The sequence below is a fragment of the Eleutherodactylus coqui genome, unplaced genomic scaffold (assembly GCF_035609145.1).
Source record: "Eleutherodactylus coqui strain aEleCoq1 unplaced genomic scaffold, aEleCoq1.hap1 HAP1_SCAFFOLD_27, whole genome shotgun sequence".
NCBI classification, from domain to species: Eukaryota; Metazoa; Chordata; class Amphibia; order Anura; family Eleutherodactylidae; genus Eleutherodactylus; species Eleutherodactylus coqui.
Genome location: NW_027102368.1, coordinates 102309 through 123395, shown reverse-complemented (window position 1 = coordinate 123395; position 21087 = coordinate 102309). Strand labels below are relative to the sequence as shown.

At 52.2% G+C, this 21087-nt stretch overlaps 6 protein-coding genes across 6 annotated transcripts; 2 read left to right on the top strand and 4 right to left on the bottom strand.

Annotated features, from left to right (window-relative positions):
• The first annotated feature begins 10831 nt into the window (after positions 1-10831).
• On the top strand, positions 10832-11190 carry LOC136602456 (histone H4). The gene has a single exon (XM_066588885.1). The coding sequence runs from the start codon at positions 10832-10834 to the stop codon at positions 11141-11143; it is 312 nt and encodes a 103-aa protein (XP_066444982.1). The 3' UTR covers positions 11144-11190.
• Positions 11191-12246: 1056 nt separating this feature from the next.
• On the bottom strand, positions 12247-12687 carry LOC136602447 (histone H2A type 1-like). The gene has a single exon (XM_066588877.1). The coding sequence runs from the start codon at positions 12685-12687 to the stop codon at positions 12295-12297; it is 393 nt and encodes a 130-aa protein (XP_066444974.1). The 3' UTR covers positions 12247-12294.
• A 332-nt stretch (positions 12688-13019) lies between these two features.
• Positions 13020-13437, top strand: LOC136602446 (histone H2B 1.1-like). The gene has a single exon (XM_066588876.1). The coding sequence runs from the start codon at positions 13031-13033 to the stop codon at positions 13409-13411; it is 381 nt and encodes a 126-aa protein (XP_066444973.1). The 5' UTR covers positions 13020-13030; the 3' UTR covers positions 13412-13437.
• Positions 13438-15260: 1823 nt separating this feature from the next.
• Positions 15261-15586, bottom strand: LOC136602458 (histone H4). The gene has a single exon (XM_066588887.1). The coding sequence runs from the start codon at positions 15584-15586 to the stop codon at positions 15275-15277; it is 312 nt and encodes a 103-aa protein (XP_066444984.1). The 3' UTR covers positions 15261-15274.
• A 616-nt stretch (positions 15587-16202) lies between these two features.
• On the bottom strand, positions 16203-16639 carry LOC136602444 (histone H3). The gene has a single exon (XM_066588875.1). It carries the CDS (start codon positions 16637-16639, stop codon positions 16229-16231), a length of 411 nt encoding a protein of 136 aa, XP_066444972.1. The 3' UTR covers positions 16203-16228.
• Positions 16640-17275: 636 nt separating this feature from the next.
• On the bottom strand, positions 17276-17932 carry LOC136602473 (histone H1B-like). The gene has a single exon (XM_066588899.1). The coding sequence runs from the start codon at positions 17930-17932 to the stop codon at positions 17276-17278; it is 657 nt and encodes a 218-aa protein (XP_066444996.1).
• Between the last annotated feature and the right edge of the window lie 3155 nt (positions 17933-21087).

Here is a 21087-nt window from a genome sequence, read left to right as displayed (position 1 = left end):
CGGACCGAGATAAGCTGGGGGCTTGGGCAGAAAAATGGCAAATGAAGTTCAATGTTGAAAAATGTAAGACTATGCACATGGGCAGGAGGAACGGATGTCACCAATATACACTTAATGGGCTACCACTAGGGAAAAGTGATATGGAAAAAGACCTGGGGGTATTAGTGGATAATAGACTAAACTGGAGTAACCAATGCCAGTCAGCTGCTGCAAAGGCAAATAAAGTCTTGGGGTGCATTAAAAGAGGTATAGGGGCGAGGGGCGAGAACATTATCCTTCCATTATATAAGGCACTTGTCAGGCCTCACATGGAATACTGCGTACAATTCTGGACACCGGTGCTCAGGAAAGATGTCACAGTGCTTGAGGGGGTTCAAAGAAGGGCAACTAAACTAATACATGGAATGACGGGGCTGGAATACCCAGAGAGGCTATCCAAAATTGGGACTATTTACTCTAGAAAAAAGAAGGTTAAGAGGCGACCAAATAACCATGTATAAGTACATGAGGGGACAAAACATGGATCTCTCCCGCGATCTGTTTACACCCAGGACCATGACGGTAACAAGAGGACATCCGCTACGATTAGAGGAAAGTAGGTTTCATCACCAACATAGAAGGGGATTCTTTACTGTAAGAGCAGTTAGACTGTGGAACTCTCTGCCGGAGGAAGTGGTGATGGCAAAATCCATAGAGGAGTTTAAGAGGGGACTTGATGTCTTTCTGGAGAGGAAGGATATTATAGAATGTAAATCTTAGGTTAATTATTAATCCTGGTATATAGGCAGGTAGGAACTATTAGGGGTTGGTCCAGGGAACAGTCTGATTGCCATTAGGGAGTCGGGAAGGAATTTTTCCCCCAAAAGGGCTAATTGGCTTCTGGCCTTGGGGTTTTTTGCCTTCCTCTGGATCAACACAGTAGGATAGACAGGCTGGACTAGATGGACATTGTCTTCATTCGGCCTTACATACTATGTTACTATGTAGTATATCATGTATTTAGCATCATGTATTTTTGTTGGCCGTTAAAAGGTATCATAGCTACAAGATTAACTGGTTTCTCTTAATGAGAACAATCACACTTTGCTCTGTTGGCTAACACAGTACCAAACCCCCTTTTTTTCATACATTCAGTGTCTGTAGTGCCTTTCCTTCTCCAAGAATGGTTCAATGTTGGTATGGGAAGGACACTTGGGTTTGAATGAGAGGAGAGTTCTTAGTAGCACCTTGTCTTGGTGAAACAATAGAAAGGGTTCTTTTGCAGCTAGTGCTTGCAATTCACTCATCCTCTTGGCCGATGTAATTGGTACTAAGAATACAACCTTTCTGTAAGAGATGATAACTCTGCTTCTGCAATGGCTCAGAGTGGTTCATGCAATCTTCTTACTACCAACAGCAGGTCCTGTTTTGAAAAAAAGATTGGTTGTGGATTGACAAAGCTTTTGGATGGCCACCAGAAACCCTTTTTTTACCATGGTTGCTTGGCAAGAGATTTTCCAAAGAAAGCTGATAAAGTCGAGCCCTGAACCCTAATAGTATTAAGTCTAAGCCCTTTTTCAAATACATCCTATTAAGAATTGTAACAGGCTTGCTATTGAGGGTTGTTCTGCTGAAAGCCTTCTTTGGTCACACCATATTTAAAGGTGGACACCATAATGGAGTAGGCCTTATTTTTTGCAACACCTCTGGCAGCCATCAAGGTTGAGACTACTGAGTCTGACTGGCCTAGGTTTCCCTAATAGGGACCCGTCAATCTCCAGGTCGTCAGGCTGAATATATTAATGTCCTTGGACAACAACCTGTTCTGATACACCATGTGCGGTCTAAGCGGAAGACTCCATTAGGTTTCTTGTCTCATCCTCAGGAGCAGGGGAAACCACGCTCTTCACGGCCAAAATGGTATGACGGCAAACACTGGGGCTTGGTCTTGCCTGACCTTTGCCAGGACTCTTGAGACCATCGGCACAAGAGGCAACACAGAAGCCAGCTGAAAGTTCCGCACGATGGAAAAGGCATCTAGCAAGTATGGTTTCTCCCGGTGATAGAGTTAAATTTCTCAAGCTTAGTGTTGGCCCTCATTCAACAGCTGGTGGGCAGATGGGATCTGCCCAAAATCGACCTGACAACAAACACTTTTGGGTATAGTGCCGACTTACCTGGAATCAGTTGAAACCAGCTTAGATAATCAACCCATATGTTCAGCTTTTCCTGAATGTGAACCATTTCTGTAGGACCCTGAAGTGCCATATAGTCCATGAAACAGCCTGTTAGTTGCAGACATCATCCCTGGACCTGTCATCACCTAGCGAAATGAGACTTGACCCGGTATCAACAATGCCTGTACCTGTGAGTTCAGGCTTTTAAATCTTCTCAATGTGATCAAAAGGAAATTGCAACTCTGTTAGCTCCTCACCTCTGAAGAGGAGCAGCCAACTTCATTTACTGACTTGAAAATCTCTTTCAGAGGGGCAGGAAGTTAGACTTTTACCCCATCGGCACTCTTGAGAAGATCCCTGGTCTTGCAAGTTCTCGCGTAGCTCCCTCATGGATGTGCGAACAAGGTCCTTTACCCAGGATATCATCCCCTGATAGGTGGTAGAGGAAGCTAGTGCTGACTCCCAATTTAGAAAGTCCCCTAAGGAGAAGGATAGGATTATAGATTAAAATCTCTTACCTTCAATACTAAGGAAGGTTAGGCAAAAAAGAAAAAACCTTTACTGCAAAGCCAATCTTGACAGCCATCTGGAAGTGGTATTACACAATTCTTACAAGATGCATGATGTCTTTTTGAAGTCCTCACTAGATATAATTCTACAAAAGAATCACTGATCAGCAATAGGCAGAGAGAGAAGGATGCTTACCTTGCACACATCCTATGGTTTAAATAGCTCCCCCCCATTAATTGGGATGCAGGCTCTACAGCACAGCGTTCTGCCCCAGTGTTGGCACAATGTGCCCATAAAAAGACCAAACACAGCACATAGAATGCAGAACAATGAATGCCTGTCTGATTAGGAAGCCTAATGTGCTTCTCCCATTATAGTGCACCACTTTCCAAGTTGGCAATGAGGCAAAAAAGGTAACTTTTTAACAGTGCGACTTTTAGCAAGAAGGCCACTGCTGCTTCACCCATAGACTCCCTAGCAGGGACACTGACAATTTACTTTTTGCTTATCTGATCACTGCTGTCCAGCTTTAGCAAGATGGCTATGACAGCTCCACAGTCCAATATAGCACAGCTTTGATGTAGAACCATAATGGAATTATCAGCATAGCTGGATATATCAGCGCCGGCTTGTCATCCTCAGCTGTAGTGAAAACACTGTAATGCCCTTTACGTGGGCCGAGAATCTCACAATTCTCGTTTGTCCCATGGTACGAGCTGTTGACGAGATCACCAGCTCACTCGCACTAGCGTCGCTCGGGCACTCATCGTTCAGTGTTTAAACTGCCCGACCGACACACCGCCTGGCGTTGATTTTCATGTCAGCTGAAACTCAATGACGAACAAAAACCACACAATTCTCGTTCGCGTCCAGTCGTTGGCTCATGTTTAACCCTATTCAAATCCAATTTCCCTGCAACCTGCAAATTCCACAGCGCTTATATATTTTGGGTGGGAAATAGCATTGTGGATTCCTTGGAGTTACTCAACAGAGATGCATAGAAATGATGGCATGATGATTTTATTAGCACTTTTTTGAAAATTAAACGTGAATTATGAGATTTTCACGTTGGGAAACTGATTTATAATAATCCTGTAAATATATTGTGAGACGGTGACTGGCAAGGTGCTGGAGGGCAGGTATGTGTCACCGAGGATGCTCTCCTATGCTGCCTTGGGGAGCGCTTGGTCAGATGCGTGCCACCGAGCAGCCTGGGCTCGGTGGAGGAAGCCGGCAGTATAGTGTTAGTGGCATTAAGCTACTAACACGCTGTAGTATGTAAATGGCTCCAAGCCACATAATCCGGGCCGGCTTTTCCTGGAGTGACCAAAGTGAAGGGTGGGATGGTCACTCCCACGTACCAGGTGGGGCTGGTACCAGGCCATATAAAGCCTGGGCCTACAGGGCCAGGAGGAGGGCTGAGACCCCTGCAGGTCTGAGAGTCCTGGCTGGCTGTGTGCAGGAGCCACTTTGTTACCAGTGTGTAGACAGGGACGCTACATGTATAGTAAGTGCTCAGACGAGCAGGATTTACTTTGTGTTTGCCTGATGTTAAGGCCTGTATTTTGCTTTTGTTTGCTTGGAAATAAACCCAGGCAAAGCCTGGACTAAAGACTTTATCCTATGTGTCACTGTCTCTGACTGCTTATGCCCAGGGTGCAACCGATCCTAAACGCTAATCCCTCACATATGGTGTTTGGATGCGGGCATCGGTCTTAAAGCGACATACACCAATTAATGGACATTTTACTGCGGCAGCTGGTGAACCGTTGCTAAGGGCAACCGCCCAAGAGAGATTGACTGGAGAGTGCTGTAACCCCCATGTCCTGGGTGAAAGCTGCAATGTCACAGCCATCAGATACTGCCAAGATGGAGGAACTGATAAAGCAGCTGGTACAAATGAACGTGCAGCAACAGCAAGCGTTGGCCCAGCAGCAAAAGATCCATGAGGAGGCCATGAGAGCTCAGGCCGAGCCTAATGCTCTCCTGGCGCAAGGTGCGCAGAGGTCGTCTGGTTCGCTCCCCACCACCCGTACCGCGGTACAGGCGGCCTTACAAAAGATGACGGCCACCGATGACATCGAGGCCTATCTCGCGGTCTTTGAGAGAGTGGCCGAGTGGGAGAAGTTACCGGTGCCTCAGTGGGCTGAGGTAGTAGCGCCTTTCCTGACGGGAGAACCCCAAAAGGCCTACTTTGACCTCGGTGACCAGGATGCCAAGGACTATAATAGGCTCAAAGGTGAGATCCTGGCACGCTTGGGCGTGGACACCCATGTGCGGGCCCGACGCGTACATGCCTGGACTTTTGCTGACCACCTGCCAGCTCGCTCCCAGATGTACGACCTGTTCCACCTGGTGAGAAAGTGGCTGCAGCCGGAGGAGTCGTCCCCGGCAGAGATCGTACAGAAAGTGGTTCTGGATAAGTTTATACGCTCGCTGCCCACCGCAATCCAGCGCTGGGTGGGACAAGGAGGTCCCCAGGACGTGGACCAACTCGTGAGCCTCGTTGAGAAGTATAAAGCCACAGAGGACTTACTGCAAGCCGTGCCTCCTCGACGTTCCAACCCCGGGTACAGCAAGTCGGCCGGAGCACCGGGTAAGACTGTTCCGTATGTAAGGGGTGTCAAAAATGTCCCAAAGGGAGGCGGCTCAGAGGGGGATCATGTGGGACAGAAGAGGAGTCCCAACGGGACAGTCCGGTCCCGGGTAGAACCCCAAGGGGTACTATGTTGGCGCTGTCGTGAGCCCGGGCATATTGCCGCCAACTGTCCACTTACCGTGGAACCAATGGACTGTGACTCTGCCCGGCGGAGGTCAATGTTCGCCCAGCCAGTATGTTCTGCAGAGACTGCGTCACAGACTGATCGACCATTATGTCACCTAAAGGTGAATGACTTTGCGGTGACAGCTCTACTGGACTCAGGGAGCTTGGTTACGCTGGTGCACTCCAGCCTGGTCGATCCCACAACCTTCACCAGCCGACGCATGGGGGTTGTTTGTGTGCATGGGGACACCAAGGAGTATCCTATTGCCCTCGTACGACTTGATACTCCGTGTGGACTTGCCACCCATGAGGTGGGCGTCGTAAAATCCCTAATGCACACTGTGATCCTCGGGAGAGACTTTCCCCTATTTTGGGACTTGTGGCGACACCGAGGGTCGTCTGCAAATAAGGTTCATGATGATGCAAATGTGCATGATGTGTGTCCCGAACCGTTTGACCCTGAGGGTACGGTTCCAGCAGTAGGGGTGACCCAAGAGAATGGGGATAACTTTCCCTTAACAGTATTGGCGGGTGAGATGGAGGTACAGGATGAAGTAGTTGCTATGCCTGACTTAGAGGTCTCACGTGCCAATTTCGGAACTGAGCAGCTCCGAGACCCCACCTTAGTAAAAGCTAGGGAAAATGTTAAAGTACTAAATGGGGAGCCTCAATTCCCGGGGGCTGATACTGTGTTTCCACACCTGGCAGTCAATCAAAAATTGTTGTATCAGGTTAACAAGGTCCGTGGGGAGGTTGTGGAACAGCTGGTGGTAACTCAGGCCTATCGTAGGATGGTCTTAGACCTGGCGCACAAGCATGTGCTGGGAGGTCATCTCGGGAGCAAAAACACTAAGGAACACATCCTTCAGCGTTTTTCCTGGCCGGGGGTACATGGTGATGTAAAACGTTACTGTGAGTCGTGCCCGGAGTGTCAGATAACAGCTCCTATGCCCCATTACCGGAGCCCCTTAGTGCCCTTGCCCATCATAGAGATGCCGTTTGAGCGGGTCGCTATGGACCTAGTTGGGCCCTTGGTAAAGTCTGCCCGGGGTCACCAACATATATTAGTGGTTGTAGACTATGCCACCCGTTACCCCGAAGCCAGTCCTTTACGCAATACGTCATCCAAGGGTATTGCAAAGGAACTACTTCACATGTTCTCCCGCACGGGCATACCAAAAGAGATCCTGACGGACCAAGGAACCCCCTTTATGTCAAAGGTCATGAAGGAATTGTGTAAGCTGCTGAATATTAAGCACTTACGGACGTCGGTGTACCACCCACAGACGGATGGTCTGGTTGAGAGATTTAATAAGACCCTGAAAAGCATGCTAAAAAAGGTAGTCAATAAGGATGGGAAGGACTGGGACTGTCTGCTGCCATATTTGATGTTCTCAATCCGTGAAGTCCCACAATAATCCACTGGGTTCTCTCCCTTTGAATTAGTGTATGGTAGACATCCCCGAGGGCTCCTTGATGTAGCTAAGGAGACCTGGGAGCACGAGTCCACCCCCTACAGGAGTGTTATTGAACACATCTCCCTCATGCAAGATCGAATCACGGCGGTCATGCCCATTGTTAAAGAACATTTACAGCAGGCTCAAGAAGCCCAAAGCCGGGTATATAACCGGTCCGCCAAGGTGAGAACCTTCAACCCTGGGGATCGGGTACTAGTGTTGGTGCCCACCCTAGAAAGTAAATTCCTAGCAAAATGGCAAGGGCCCTATGACATAATTGAGAAAGTCGGAGAGGTAAATTATAAGGTATACCAGCCAGGTAGGCGGAAACCAGAACAATTGTACCATGTAAACCTAATTAAGCCATGGAGGGACAGAGAAGCCCTGACTGCAGTGAGCACCCCCCATGGTACGGTCCCAGAGGTGTGTGTATCAGGGTCCCTGTCCAAATCCCAACAACAAGAGTCAAGGGAATTTATACAGCGTAATTCAGATGTGTTCTCGGATATACCAGGGCGTACTGGTGTCATAAAACACGACATTGTAACTGAACCAGGGGTAAAGGTTCAGTTGAAACCGTACAGGGTTCCAGAAGTCCGCAGACGAGCCATCTCAGAGGAGATCAAGAAAATGCTAGACCTCGGAGTAATTGAGGAGTCGAAAAGCGAATGGTCCAGCCCTATCGAGCTGATACCAAAACCTGATGGCTCTCTGCGCTTCTGTAACGACTTCCGGAAGCTAAATGACGTGTCAAAATTTAACGCATACCCAATGCCGAGAGTGGACGAGTTGATTGAGAGACTGGGTCATGCCAGGTACTTTTCCACTCTCGACCTTACTAAAGGCTACTGGCAGGTTCCCCTTACAGAGAGCGCGAAAGAAAAGACTGCGTTTGCCACACCAGAAGGGTTGTTTCAGTACATCTGCCTACCCTTCGGTTTGCATGGAGTCCCAGCAACCTTCCAAAGATTGATAGATATCATACTCAAACCCCATCGTCAATATGCGTCAGCATATTTAGATGATATCATCATCTTTAGCGAAGACTGGGACAGCCATCTACCCAAGGTACAGGCAGTACTGAACTCCCTTAGAAAAGCAGGGCTCACAGCAAACCCAAAGAAGTGCGCCCTGGGTCTTGAAGAAGCACGATACCTGGGGTATGTAATAGGCAGGGGTATTATAAAACCCCAGGTCAATAAAGTTGAAGCCGTTTAGAACTGGCCACAACCCACAACTAAAAAGCAGGTGAGAGCCTTTTCAGGCATCGTAGGGTACTATAGGCGGTTCGTGCAAAACTTTGCTAGCATAGCAGCGCCCCTAACAGACTTGACCAAGAACAGTAAGTCAGTCATGGTCAAATGGAACCCTGACGCAGAGAAGGCGTTCCAAGAGTTAAAACGGGCCCTCTGTAGACGTCCAGTGTTAGTCACACCCAATTTTAAAAGGGAATTTATTGTCCAAACAGACGCGTCCGATGTGGGACTGGGAGCAGTTCTGTCCCAAGAAGTAGAGGGAGAGGAACATCCCGTAATTTATCTGAGCAGGAAGCTCACGCCACCGGAAAAAAAATTACAGTATTGTTGAGCGGGAGTGCCTAGCCATCAAGTGGGCCCTGGAATCCCTAAAATACTACCTGCTAGGTCGGCACTTCAGGCTGATCACAGACCACTCCCCCTTAACCTGGATGTCACAGGCAAAAGAAAGAAACGCCAGAGTCACTAGATGGTTCCTGACCCTTCAAAATTTTAGTTTTTCAGTAGAGCACAGGGCCGGAAAGCTACAGGGCAATGCCGATGCCTTATCAAGGACGCATTGCATGACGGCGAAAGGTGTCCGACCCCACAGGCTCGAACAGAGGCGGAGGGTATGTGAGATGGTGACCGGCAAGGTGCTGGAGGGCAGGTATGTGTCGCCTAGGATGCTCTCCTATGCTGCCTTGGGGAGCGCTTGGGCAGATACGTGCCACCTAGCAGCCTGGGCTCGGTGGAGGAAGCTGGCAGTATGGTGTTAGTAACATTAAGTAACTGACACATTGTAGCGAGTAGGTGGCTCCAAGCCGCATAATCCGGGCCGGCTTTTCCTGGAGTGACCAAAGTGAAGGGTGGGATGGTCACTCCCACGTACCAGGTGAGGCTGGTACCAGGCCTTATAAAGCCTGAGCCTACAGGGCCTAGAGGAGAGCTGAGACCTCTGCAGGTCTGAGAGTCCTGGCTGGCTGTGTGCAGGAGCCATTTTGGTTACCAGTGTGTAGACAGGGACGCTCCACGTATAGTAAGTGCTCAGACGAGCAGGATTTACTTTATGTTTGCCTGATGTTAAGGCCTGTATTTTGCTTGGAAATAAACCCAGGCAAAGCCTGGACTAAAGACTTCATCACAAGTGTCACTGTCTCTGACTGCTTATGCCCAGGTTGCTACTGATCCTAGACGCTAATCCCTCACACATAGTATATCTAAAGATAGATAGACAGACAGACATACAAACATATTGCATGCTAATGAGCCTGCCTGTCTGGCAGTTGACTGTGCATTGTGATGTCATCAATCTGGTGTGACACGTGCAGTATAGAATGATGAATACTGGAGCTTGGTGGCCATCTGAAGTCAGTCTCCACTTCGGACGGGTTACAGATTAAACAGTATTGTATTGTCGTAAATGTGCCCGGTCATATCTCCGCTTGCTGCATGTGGTGTGCTATATTGTTGCAGCGTGTGCATCTTCCATGCTGGCACTTATAGGATCCTCCCAGTAGGGTAGATAAATTGCCCCTATGTTTTTGATGTGTCCTTACAGAATACTATATTGGGCCTGGGGGTTATGGTATCTATTAGGAAAATATCACTTTTAAGTATCTCCCAGTGTTTACTGAAGATCATTCTAAAGGCCCATTTAGACACAACGATTATCACCCAAAATCCACGCACACGGCAGTTCATGGGGCAGTTTTGAGCGTTCGCTTTGCATAAGCGTGTAAATGAAGGCTCACGCTGTATGCAGAATACAAGCGGGACCGCTATCTTCTCCATACAGCTGTTGTCTTCTCAGATCGCTCAGCTGATATCCGGCTAAGCACTCCTAGCGGGGTATGCAGAACACAGCTGGAGTGCTTGTCTTCTTCATATTCCGGCTGTGTTCCCCAAGCAGGATACCAGCTAAAACAATAGTATCAGCGGTATCCCGCTAAGAATGCAGCATGCAGCATGGATAAGGCTCATCGTTGTCTTTCAGCTAGCTAAATGGGCCATTATTGAAACATGTCTGCTTGTTGTAGCCAGTATAGCTACTAGGGAAGGACAATCATTTTAATAAGACACTTTCTTATTGAGGGTAGGGGAGGCGAGGAGAGGGAGAATAGTGCCCGTGTAGTCATGCATGCCATGTATTTTATGTGGATGTGCCGTGCTAAGGCCACTGTATGCCCTGTGCCGGGGACTGTCACAGGTTATGGGGCCTCCTTGTTATACACGGTGCCCTGATGTTCCTGCCGCCCACAGCTGTCTGTTGTGGCTCCTGAGTGTCTCTCTGCTCCGGCAGGGGAGCGCTGATGCAGCAGAGCTCTAGTACTCCCCTTCACCGAAGCCTCCCTGCGCGCTCTCCCCTCGCCCCCACGTGTTTGTGGCAGCAGCTGCACTGCTCGCTTTACAGGAGGGATTCACGCTCCAGCGGCTCTCTGCTGCATGGCCCTTGTCTCCTTCACCCCTCCTCCGTCTTCTCTCCCACTGCTTCAGGAGCTGACAGGCCAATCGGCTGCACAAGATGGCAAGGGCTCTTGTATTCAGCCAATCAGCAGGGAGAGGGGATGGGCCTTCACGCTAGACAACTAAAAGAAACGCCCCTCAATGACGGCCCTGATCAGTAGTTCCCTCTCTAGTCCGCTCACTGTCTATATAGAGTAGGGCTCTGCGCTGAGCAGCTATCGCTTTCTGCTTACAACGTTGAAGATGTCTGGTCGCGGTAAAGGAGGGAAAGGTCTTGGGAAGGGCGGTGCCAAGCGGCACAGGAAGGTGCTCCGTGATAACATCCAGGGCATCACCAAGCCTGCCATCCGCCGTCTAGCTCGCAGGGGAGGCGTCAAGCGTATCTCCGGCCTCATCTATGAAGAGACTCGCGGCGTCCTGAAAGTCTTCCTGGAGAACGTGATCCGCGACGCCGTCACCTACACCGAGCACGCCAAGAGGAAGACCGTCACCGCTATGGACGTGGTGTACGCGCTCAAGCGCCAGGGCCGCACTCTCTACGGCTTCGGAGGTTAATAATTCTGCTCTTTCTCCATAACACAAAGGCTCTTCTCAGAGCCGCCCACCTCTTCCAAGGAAAGGCTGTAATCCAACTCCCTGTGGGGTCGTCAGCAGCGGTGATAGTCTATGCGCTCTGATATGATACAGCGGGGGTGTAGCAGCCTCCCCGTCAGGGTGCGCTTCAGGCTGCGGTCACGGCACGCTTTTAAACCCCTTAACCTGTTTAGGGCAGGCAGGTTATGTTTATAATACGCGAGGAGCTGGGCCTGAATTACTGAGTGCGGTGAAGGGTTAACAGACCTGCCGTTGGAGGTCGGGTGGTTTTAGTGCCGCCTATGGGCGGGGCTATAGTCAGATTCTTCCCGCTCATTGGCTGATCCCCGGAGATTTTGAACTTCCCGCTCAGTTGATCGCGTCTCCCGCTCTTCCTGTCCTCCATCCATCCGTGTAACACGTGTAATCAGTGACCAGGCCGCCTGATATAGAGGCGCTCGGGGCTGGAGGTAAAGAACCCTCAGATACACCCCCTAATCCCAGCCCTACGACGGGCGGTGGAATCCTCTACCTGCTCCACCCGTAACGCAAGAGGACGTCTAATCCCTGTAGGTTTACTATAATCCAAAACCAGCCTGTGCCGTGCAGGGCTCTGGTAAAGCTGGGTGATATAGCTCCACCTCCATAAAAAGGGCATGGCTGTGGAGTGACATGATGAGCGCACTTCTAAGGGGGCGACCGTGCAGAGCTCTGAGAGGGCTGGATGATGCGGCTGCAACGCTTTGTAAGCATACGGCCCACGCAGGACCCTGAGAAAGCTGGGTGTTCTATCCGAAACACAACTGAAGCGTTCCGATTCTTGTATATACGTGCCCAAACAGAGGACTCTGTTAACCCGTTATCGCAAGGACTGGTGAGCGAGTCCTACAGCCGCCCGTCCTCTGGACATGGTCACCTAGAGCAGGACGATTGTCCGCTTCTGCCGGTGACAGGGATGGCCAAATTGGCATCCGCCCCAATCTCTGCCGCCTTGTGGAAAGTCCTGTACAGTTATAGTTTCCCGGTGCAGCCGGCCGCCGAGTATCACAGCATAGAAGCGGCGCAGCTCTGTTGTAAGGAGCATGTGGGTGGCTCTTAGAAGAGCCTTTGGTTCTATGGAGGGATCGGCGCGATCACTTGCTCTTGCTCGTCTTGCTGCTCTCGGTCTTCTTGGGCAGCAACACGGCCTGGATGTTGGGCAGGACGCCTCCCTGGGCGATGGTCACCCCACCGAGCAGCTTGTTCAGCTCCTCGTCGTTGCGCACAGCCAGCTGGAGGTGACGGGGGATGATGCGGGTCTTCTTGTTGTCCCGGGCGGCATTGCCAGCCAATTCCAGGATCTCAGCGGTCAGATACTCTAGCACTGCTGCCATATAGACCGGAGCGCCGGCGCCCACCCTCTCAGCGTAGTTGCCCTTGCGGAGAAGCCTGTGTACACGGCCGACAGGGAACTGCAGTCCTGCCCGGGATGAGCGAGTCTTGGCCTTAGCACGGACTTTGCCTCCTTGTTTGCCGCGTCCAGACATCTTCTAGCACAGGAAAGCAGAACTAGGAAAAAAAAACCAACACTTTGAACGTTGCAATAACGAGGAGGCGCAGTTCTGTTGATTTTTATAACCTGCTGCTCCGCCCTCCTCTCCTCCAATTGGGTAGATTTGAATCCCCCCAATAGAGGCCAGACTTGAGGAAGAACCAATAAGCGGCACTGGGCGTGGCTAATGACGCTCACAGGGGTCACATGTTTTGCTGCTCCAGTCGAACAGCAAGCAGACGGCGGTACTCATTTGCATGGCCCCGCTATAAATACCGCAGCGCTGGGAGGTGCAGGAATATCGTTCTCTCTAGTTGGGAAAGTATCTCTACGTTACCATGCCTGATCCCGCCAAGTCTGCTCCAGCGCCCAAGAAGGGCTCCAAGAAAGCCGTGACCAAGACTCAGAAGAAGGACGGTAAAAAGCGTAAGAAGACCAGGAAGGAGAGCTATGCCATCTACGTGTACAAGGTGCTGAAGCAGGTCCACCCTGACACCGGCATCTCCTCCAAGGCCATGGGCATCATGAACTCCTTCGTCAACGACATCTTCGAGCGCATCGCAGGGGAAGCCTCCCGCCTGGCTCACTACAACAAGCGCTCCACCATCACCTCCCGGGAGATTCAGACCGCCGTTCGCCTGCTTCTGCCTGGAGAGCTGGCCAAGCACGCCGTGTCCGAGGGCACCAAGGCCGTCACCAAGTACACCAGCGCCAAGTAATCTGTTCCGTGGCCCGCCGTGCACGATCACCCCAAAGGCTCTTCTAAGAGCCCCCCACCCCATCTACAGCAGAGCTGCCACCTCCTAGTCGGTGTGTAGGTTATTGTAATACGTTGCTGTAGAGTGAATGATAACCAGATTGTGTGCTAGTTCTCTCTGGTGTCTCTTCTGCATCGTGCAGTATAAATGGCATTATTGGGGGAGGCAGCAGCGGAACACAGATGGTCATCTCAGACTCCACCGCCTGCTGCGGTTTGGGGCTCCGTTTTCTTCCCCGTGTCCACAAGCGCTCGGGGGGGCTCTGTCCTATTGCCTTCCAGCAATAGCAATCATGTCTTCTGCTGGCAGTAGGTGGGGATAGACCGCCGTTATGTCGGCGCGGCTGCCGGGTGTTGATGCATTGCTCCCGGTGTGAGGACAAAGCGGCCGCAGCATTGTTATGGACGATGCCCTGACGGACTGCTCAGAACCCGTGGTTTATATCAGCAGTAATGCAGCTGGGATGAATTAGAAGAAAGCTGCGGATGGTAAAGAGCAACTAGGAGGATCACCGACGGGGAGAAACCCTGACAAGGTGCAGTTCCAGCACACTTTAGGGAATATTTAGAAACCCAGCGCGGGAGTTCGGGATATTAACCGAGTGTGATCGGTGGAGTGTACAGCGCCGGCCGCATGCTTCTCCCGATATGTACCCGTCCCGGCAGCTCGCTGATAACCCCAACTGTTCTCAGAAATGGTGAATACGTGCCAGCCGGGCCGGGGGGCTGATAGTGAGCGGACCTGGAGCTTGTGTCCTGGGAATAGGCAGATCTCTTTAAACCATCCGGGTGACCCGCGGACAGAAGAGCCGTCACTCTAGAGCACCCGCGGACGCCTCCATACTGGTGGGCACTGTGCGGCGCTCTACCTAGATTTAGTGGCGCCGCACCGGACAATAAAGCCATCAGATAATCGGCGACTGTTGCTGCTCGCGGTACTCTGAGCACAGTGTATCCCCTGCTGATTAGATACCGGCAGCCCTGATCGCCGCTCTATCAGATGCCCCGTCAGTGATTACACGGGTTACATGGAGTGTGTGTGACCGAAGCAGTGGGGTGCACAAAGGGTCGGAGGCAGACGACATAGTTGTCCAAGGATGACATGCTGGGGGCTGTAGTGCATTGTAGTGGGTACAAGGGGGTAGCGGAGGCAACCCGGGATGCCTGACAATGAGAGGCTTGAAGCGCCAGGAAAGGGGAGGAGGAGCATGCCGAGAAGAGCCTCACACTCCCCAGCTCCGCATGTAGAGGTGTCCAGGCGCCTCTTGACTCCTTTTACTCCAGCGGCCGCAAAGGGAACGAGAGCGGTGCAGGGACCAGAGTAGCAGCAGCAGTGGGAATGGGAGCAAAGATAGCCTGGCGGGGACCAGAGTGACAGCGGTCATCCCCTCACATAGAGGCGCAGACTGTATCTCTCAGAGATCTGCAGGGCCACCCTCTTGCCTAGGTTAATTTAGTGCTGCGGCTATATCATTCAGCTCTCCCAGAGTCCTGCAACACGATGTCAGTGCAGCACTCTGGGAGAGCTGGGTGCTATGACCGCAACTCTATATAAAATAATGGCTCCGCGGGTCCTTGGGAGATCTTGGTGCAATTGCAGCACTTCTATATGAGAGGACGGCCGTGCAGGACGCCTCCAATATGGTAGCATTACACGGATTAGCGGGCAGGCCGTATGCTTTAGTGCAAGGAGGACACACAATCAGTGCGCCGCAGCCTGCTTCCTCCTCTCTAACGGTAACAAGGAGTTGTATTACAGCCTTTCCTTGGAAGAGGTGGGCGGCTCTGAGAAGAGCCTTTGTGGTATGGAGAAAGAGCAGAATTATTAACCTCCGAAGCCGTAGAGAGTGCGGCCCTGGCGCTTGAGCGCGTACACCACGTCCATAGCGGTGACGGTCTTGCGCTTGGCGTGCTCGGTGTAGGTGACGGCGTCGCGGATCACGTTCTCCAGGAAGACTTTCAGGACACCGCGAGTCTCTTCATAGATGAGACCGGAGATACGCTTGACGCCTCCCCTGCGAGCTAGACGGCGGATGGCAGGCTTGGTGATGCCCTGGATGTTATCACGGAGCACCTTCCTGTGCCGCTTGGCACCGCCCTTCCCAAGACCTTTCCCTCCTTTACCGCGACCAGACATCTTCTACGTTGTAAGCAGAAAACAATTGCCAACCAGTTCGAGCGTCCTCCCTTTATCTACGCGACGAGCGGACCAGATTGAAAACAATAATAAATGACGCAAGTTTAGGGCGTTCCTAATGGGGCAATTACATGTTGGCCACTCCCCCTCCTTGCTGATTGGTTGAGCACAGAACCGTTTGAAATTTGGAATTTACCCGCTTCCTCTACAACTCTCAAAAGCCTCCTGGCTAGGTGCCTCATGTCATTGTGTAGTATTATTGTTGTTTCTGTATTGCTTTCTTTCTCCTTGGTACAATGAGATAACATCCACATATAAAATACATCCTCAACACTAATCCCTTCCCTCCCGGCGGACTACAGGAACCAATAGATGCCTCTCACTGACAACTTCATCGCTTTGTCTCTTTCTACAATATGGAAATATGAGAAAATGGCATAAATTACCCGAGGTACTGACTAGGTCACTGAAGGGGTTAACAGACCACCTCCTGCTGACACATTATTGGGGACAGGCTGGCTGTGAACCCGAGTGGGGAGGGAATCGGAAGAATAACAGCGGAGGACAGGATGCAGCTCGTTTGAGGAGGATTTGGTGGCTCTGAAAAGAGCCTTTGTGTTCCATGCGGTGCCCAGAGCAGATCTAAGCCCTCTCTCCGCGAATCCTGCGGGCCAGCTGGATGTCTTTGGGCATGATGGTGACCCGTTTGGCGTGGATGGCGCACAGATTGGTGTCCTCGAACAGTCCTACCAGGTAAGCCTCGCTGGCCTCCTGCAGGGCCATGACCGCTGAACTCTGGAAGCGCAGGTCAGTCTTGAAGTCCTGGGCGATCTCTCTCACCAGGCGCTGAAAGGGAAGCTTACGGATCAGCAGCTCGGTGGACTTCTGGTAGCGACGGATTTCACGGAGAGCCACTGTACCTGGACGGTAGCGGTGAGGCTTCTTCACTCCGCCGGTGGCAGGAGCGCTCTTCCTGGCGGCCTTCGTAGCCAGCTGCTTGCGGGGAGCTTTCCCTCCGGTGGATTTACGAGCGGTCTGCTTGGTTCTGGCCATAGCTCTACTGTAGCGATGCACACAAATGTGATATGATGGGAGCCGTAGAAAGAGCAGAGCCTTTATACCCTACTTGCTCTTCCCTATTGGCTCTTAGAAACAACGCCCCCTACATCTCATTGGCTTTTTCGAACAAACCACTAGCCCGCCAAAACGCTTGATGCTCGCGACCAATCAGCGTTCGGCAGAGGCTGGCCCCACCGCAGCCTATCAGGCCACTGCATGATACGTACGGGTGTCTGTGAAATCATGTTCTCAGCTGCTTCCCTGCATTGATATGTCCGCAGAAACACACACTCCACGCTGCACGGCAGTCTCCCCCATTAGAAGCTGCGCTGCTTTTATGGGAAATGCATTAGGTCGGCGAGTCCCCTCCCTCTTCACACTCAGCCCGGCATCCATACACGCGTTGTATAGGTCACACTCCCCAACAGGAACGGGGATGATGCGGCGACAATGTCTCGTATTACTCCCCCTCGCTCCCTAGACTCCCAACTGATATGAAGTCCCCTGTAGCCGCTATGGGGCCGCTGCTATCTAGAACAGAATCCGAGGCAGTGATAATACAGCTCTGCGGTGAGAAGGTGGCGGCTCTGAAAAGAGCCTTTGTGGGGTAAATGCATGGGCGGCTTCAGCTTATTTCTTAGCCGCACTCTTCTTGGCTTTAACAGCCTTCTTAGCTGGACTCTTGGCAGCTTTGGGTTTGGCCGCCTTCTTAGCCGGACTCTTCGTCACCTTCTTGGGCTTTGGGGCGGCCTTCGGCTTTGAGGCTTTCTTCGGGCTCTTGGCCACTTTCTTGGCGGCGGCCGCTGCAGGTTTCTTTGCTTTTTTCGGGCTTTTGGCCGGAGCCTTCTTGGGCTTCTTAGGAGATTTCGCCGCTTTCTTGGCTCCAGCGGGCTTCTTGGGCTTGGCCGCAGACGCTGGCTTCTTTTTGGCCGGCTTGTCCTTAGTCTCCTGCTTCTTGTTCAGCTTGAAGGAGCCGGAGGCGCCGCTGCCTTTCACCTGGAGCAGGCTGCCCTTGGTGACCAGAGACTTGACGGCCAGCTTCAGGCGGCTGTTATTCTTCTCTACATCGTACCCTCCGGCAGCCAGAGCCTTCTTCAGGGCGGCTAGAGACACCCCGCTGCGCTCTTTAGAGGCGGACACGGCTCTGACGATCAGCTCCGACACGCCGGGACCGGAGGACTTCTTGCTTTTCTTGGCGCCCCCTGCGGCGGATTTCTTCGGCTGCTTCTTGGATTTGGCAGCCGGCTCGGCGGCAGGAGGAGCGGCGGCTGGCGCGGTTTCTGCCATTGTGTGCTGCGGAAAACAAATAGTAAAACTCTCCTGGAAGAGAAACTCTGAGAGCGGCGCTGGTGGCGCCTCTTATATGTACAGCGGCCGCGCTCTGATTGGCTCGTGAGCAGGCCCGTCCTGAGCTGCTATTGGCTGACACTGAGCACAGCTAGTGCCATATCCCATCCGGGCCTCCTCTCCGCTCCGTTCTCCTCTTGTGCTTCCCTGCCCGGGATAAGAGTCCGTTACCGGTCAGAACCGGACAGGAGAGCTCGCTTTCAACGTGACTCCTCACTCTCTGACATCTCATGCAACCGTTTATAGCCGCCGCTGGCGGAGGTTCCGGGGAGGAGCGGAGAGGAGGCCACGAGATCTTCGCCATAGTTCTCCCGATCTGCACATCACCGCGTATCTGCGGATATAAAACCGCTGCGGGAGCGCCTTCCCTCTATTCCCGGCCCTTGTCACCATCCCCGGGATCTACTCCACAATCTCCATCGTGCAGAAGCTGATTGCACAATGTGAGGACGAGCTGGAGCTGCCGAGAGCCCAGAGGTGTAGCACAGGCGGCGCCTCCGCTCACTGCCAGCTCCCGGGTGCTGAATGTATACTGTATATACTGCAGACTTCTCTATACTGCGGCGCAATGTAAGATGAGGAAACCCAGTACCCCCCTGTACACTCAGACGATCGGGAATGCCACACGTTATCGTCCCTTTAATACCCCGGACATGATGGGTGTGGTTGTCCACAAGAAGAAGCGATTCTTCTTCTCTGCAGGTTCATCTCCTCCCGCGGGCTGCTGCCCGTTCTATATCATCCCAGGGATACCATGTGCTGGACGTGACGGCCATTGCATCGGCTCTGTAGTTCCCATCAATCGTTGACGGTGAAGATGGAACTTGGGATTTGGCTGAAGAGCGGTGGCATCTAACAACGCTCTAATCGGGATGTAGATCGCCAAGAAATGGCTCCTGAACAAAGCCTTCTACCCGCGGTTCTCCTGCAGCCGGCGATGGCCTGTCAGTCACTGATGTCCGAGCGGAGCAGTGATACAGCGGGACTCTCAGCGCCAGATCCAGTGCCGCAGCCGGTGACATCGTACATAACCCGCAGGGAGTGTTCTACTGTAGATCCCCGGGGAAGCAGATGTTGTACAGTGTCCGCTGGGATTCCTACGGGAGAGCGTGTTGGTCCAGAAAGCTTTCACAGACCCTGAAGGACCATCGGTGCTGTGAGACCCCCGCTTCCCCCACAACCCGGTCCCATATACCCCTCCAGATCGCTAATCAGCTCTTCTATTTAGCGCCCAAGGAGGCGACCCAGAAAGAGAGCAGTGCAAGGGCAGCTAGTGGAGCTCTTGTAGGCAAGCCGCTGCTCCGACCGAACAGCAGCTCACAGTCATCGGCAGAGCTGGCCACCAGCGGCGCCATGGACAGCGAGAGCGGGGTTCGCCGTGGCAGCGGCGCTAGTGCCATCGGTGTACGGGAGCGGAGGCCAGCGCGTAGGGTGACAGCGGCGCCGGCTGCTGCGGCCGACGGGGACAGGAGCTGGGAGCAGACAAAGCTGTCCAGCGAGCGCCCGGAGGGGAAACGAGCGTAGATGTCAATCCGGCGGGGAGATGTGTGAGACAGGACCAGAGATGGGAATCCGCCTGGGAGATATGTGAGCTTGCCAGGGGAATGGGCGGTACATGTGGGGAGGTGTGTGTGTGCGGCAGCCGGTCCACCGCTGTGCCCCTCGCCTAGACGTACCATCTAACTCAGGGCTCCCAACCCATGTTTCCACCCTTACATCCGCTGGAGACATAATGCACCAGGGCCGCTCAGCTGTAAGTGAATAGGAGCAACGCAGATGGTACGGCATCAGTACAACTGTAGCTGAGCTCCGTCTCACGGCCGGCCTCCAGCTTCCTTCTCAGTACAGTAGGGTCACTCCGGCTTTGCTGCACGTCATGCCCTCCCATGAACCCTCCTCCGGGCAGGTGTGAGGGGAGGGGGCAGCGCTCTCTAGGACGGGCTCTCCTAGCTGCCTCGGACGCTGCTCTTGTTCTATGTCTGTGTGATGCCTCCGTGGGGAGGAGAGGATAATAAATACCATCGGGTGCCATCAAGAAGCTTCACGGAAGACAGCTCCCTGTCCGGGCTGCCCCATGCGTGACTTCCCACGGGACACCGGCCTAGCTATGTACATTTAACCCTTAACCCACTAGTCTCCGGTCACTGTATCTACCTGCAGTCATACATGTAAAGGCAGTAGCCGCAGTACACAGTGCGGCCGGCGGGTCAATAATCTGCTCACAATGAACAACATGGACATACAATGGAGAACAATACAATAAATCAGTTCTGAATGTAATGTTTATGTAAAGGTCACCGTGTCCGTACAAAGGGTCTAGTGTTCTTGTGTCACATTGTGTGCAAGTAGTAGCGGCAAAGGGCAACCTTTAGGCAGGTATCTTGTCACGGAGTGTTGTTCAATCTTTGGCAATCCGGACTGATGCCCCAATAATAGTCGGCCCTGATATATGCACCCCGTCTACCCTGATACCCTGCCTCCATGACCTTCACATCTTGGTGGGATCGTCCACCTTGCTCATGGCTGAGGGCACCAAGGTTTTCCGGGAAGTTACCACGATGGCTGAGCAGAAAATGCCCCTCGCTGCTGATGTTGCAGCATTGTGTAGCTCCGGACAAACTGCGGACAAACCCTCATTAGCAAGGCACACTTTAGCTAAGCACCACACTACCTCCAACCAAGCACAAGCACTGTCTGCGGGACACACCGTTGCCTCTTCTCCTGGGTCACATGGAGCCCAGTAACATTTCCGTAACAGCAGTATAGGCAGAGCCCAGTATTAGTAACATTTCAGTAGCAGCATTATAGACAGACCCTAGTAACATTTCCGTAGCGGCAGTATAGGCAGAGCCCAATATTAGTAACATTTCAGTAGTAACAGTATAGACAGACCCCAGTGACATTTCCGTAGCAGCAGTATAGGCAGAGCCTAATATTAGTAACATTTCAGTAGTAACAGTATAGACAGACCCCTGTAACATTTCCGTAGCAGCAGTATAGGTAGAGCCGAGTATTAGGTACATTTCAGTAGTAACAGTATAGACAGACCACAGTAACATTTGAGTTGCAGAAGTATACACAGACCCCAGAAACAT